The sequence below is a fragment of the Limulus polyphemus genome, unplaced genomic scaffold, assembly GCF_000517525.1.
Source record: "Limulus polyphemus unplaced genomic scaffold, Limulus_polyphemus-2.1.2 Scaffold290, whole genome shotgun sequence".
NCBI lineage: Eukaryota > Metazoa > Arthropoda > Merostomata > Xiphosura > Limulidae > Limulus > Limulus polyphemus.
Genome location: NW_013665900.1, coordinates 92,949 through 94,892, shown reverse-complemented (window position 1 = coordinate 94,892; position 1,944 = coordinate 92,949). Strand labels below are relative to the sequence as shown.

Sequence of the window (1,944 nt, the reverse complement as noted above, 5' to 3'; positions counted from 1 at the left end):
GCGAATCGTTGTGAATTATAGCGTGTGTTTAAATTAAAATGACTGTGGAAATTAAGTGTATTGCAGGTTGTATTGAGAAAAAATAAACTAGTTTTATTTAAGAAAGGTCTTGTATCGCTGAAGTTTCATCCGAATAAAGTTATACGGGAAATTAACAAACGAACACAGAGACGTAACAATGTAATAAAATTTCACTTGTTATTCTAAAAAATGAAAACGCATTAGGCTTAATTTTTTATCTGATTGTTATGAAGTTATGTTTTCGTTACAATTCCGAAAAGATCTTGTAGACTATTGTTATCATCATACAAAAACTATTATAAATAGCTGCATTGTTGACAATTTGTAAAATAAACCATCTGTTTAAAAACACGCTCCTGATTTGTTTTAAGCGCGAAGCTGCACAATGAGTTATGTGCATCGTGCCCATGCAAATAGTACCCTGGATTTTGGTTTTATAAGCACTCACACTTAATTACGAGGAATTTTGGAAGTAGAAATGCGTTTTTTGTTGATAAGCTTTTTTTAATGAAATTATCTTTTGGTACAGTTCATCTTTTCTGACGCAAGAAGCTGTTTATGATTTTTCTTAGACTTTGCTTAAGAAGTTGGGGTAATTTTCATGTAGAACAATTTGAAGAATGTGAATATAATTATATAAGTTATTAAAATCGCTGTCAAAGAAAGAATTACGTACTATTTCAGAACCCCGGAGACTTTGATAAACTTTTATAAACGTAGTTCTTGTCTTTAAGGATATTTGAGCAATAGCATCTGTGGGAGAAAATGCTTTCGAGTAACTATGACAGGAACAGGTTGAAACAATGAGCCTTCTCTCATTGTTAGGCTTGAGTATCTTGTGAAGTTAAAAAATAAAACTGAGTGATCATCGACAATCAATCTACAGCCTATTTAAAAAAAAAACGTTTATTGTTAGATATATAATATTCAATAGTTTGTTTAGCAAGGTAGTGTTATCTGGTCGTAGGGTTGGTGAGGGTTACTGTCAGATGTTTCTCTGCAAACACTGGATCAGAGAACAAGGGACTTTCTTTATCAGCAAGCCTGACGACAACGACTTCTCTATTCATTAATATTTTCAGGACATTCTTTTCGGCATTAGATATAATGCCGAGTTTTGTACGACATCAGGGAGTTAGCTGATTGATCTCTGGACCGTGCATTCGAATAAAAAATTCTAACGCTTTAAATTGGTCTTCAAAATGTGTCCTTCTGAAGGCGTTTCCAAGTAGGTCGTTTGGTCGAACAGTTTACCACTTAATTATTTTTGCTTTACACCGATTTTAATAATGTATTTGTTTTCAAATGTTACCACGTTGCAGATGCACGTGTAAACGAGAAGAATGTGACTTGCAAAAAGTTTTGATGTCATATGCGGGTTTAGTTGTGAAATATCTGCGGTGCCATCTTTTTTTTTATAACTAGAGTTAGCTAATGAAATGTGGCGTATCTCCATTCATACATGTGTCATATGTGATTTCAAGATTACTTAAATACTTCAGTTTAAAACATTGGTTTTCTCTCCAAAAGATGAGTAAGTTATCAACAATTAACTGTAAGGTTGATTCACAATGGATCTTGTGTTTCTGATTATTTTATTTCAAAGTTTAACTGTTTATTTAATTTACGTTGCAGTTTTCTCATTAAGGGATATTTTCAATTGTTTAGCCCTTTTCGTTGCCGTTGAACATGAAAACGTTGAACGTGTACAAACAATTTTCGAAACAACTGACGTTGACGTCAACAGGTAGGCAATTTTAATTGTTCTGTAAACATAGAAAACCTTGGATAGCTAACTGAATATAGAAGTACAAAGAAATGACTTACACATTTATAATAATCTTTATTGTTTCTCATAAAGAATTTATTTTATTTTTTACCTGCAATACATGATTTGAAACTTTATCATCATTTTATTTACTT

The 1,944-nt window shown here is 32.0% G+C and overlaps 1 protein-coding gene across 2 annotated transcripts in view; it reads left to right on the top strand.

Annotated features, from left to right (window-relative positions):
* LOC106457080 overlaps nucleotides 1-1,944 on the top strand; it is a 135,101-nt gene that overhangs the window by 109,442 nt on the left and 23,715 nt on the right. For both annotated transcript variants that reach the window (XM_022382898.1, XM_022382899.1), the window contains one exon: nucleotides 1,690-1,768. In XM_022382898.1, coding sequence (XP_022238606.1) covers nucleotides 1,690-1,768 — 79 coding nt within the window. The remainder of the gene's footprint in view (nucleotides 1-1,689; nucleotides 1,769-1,944) is intronic.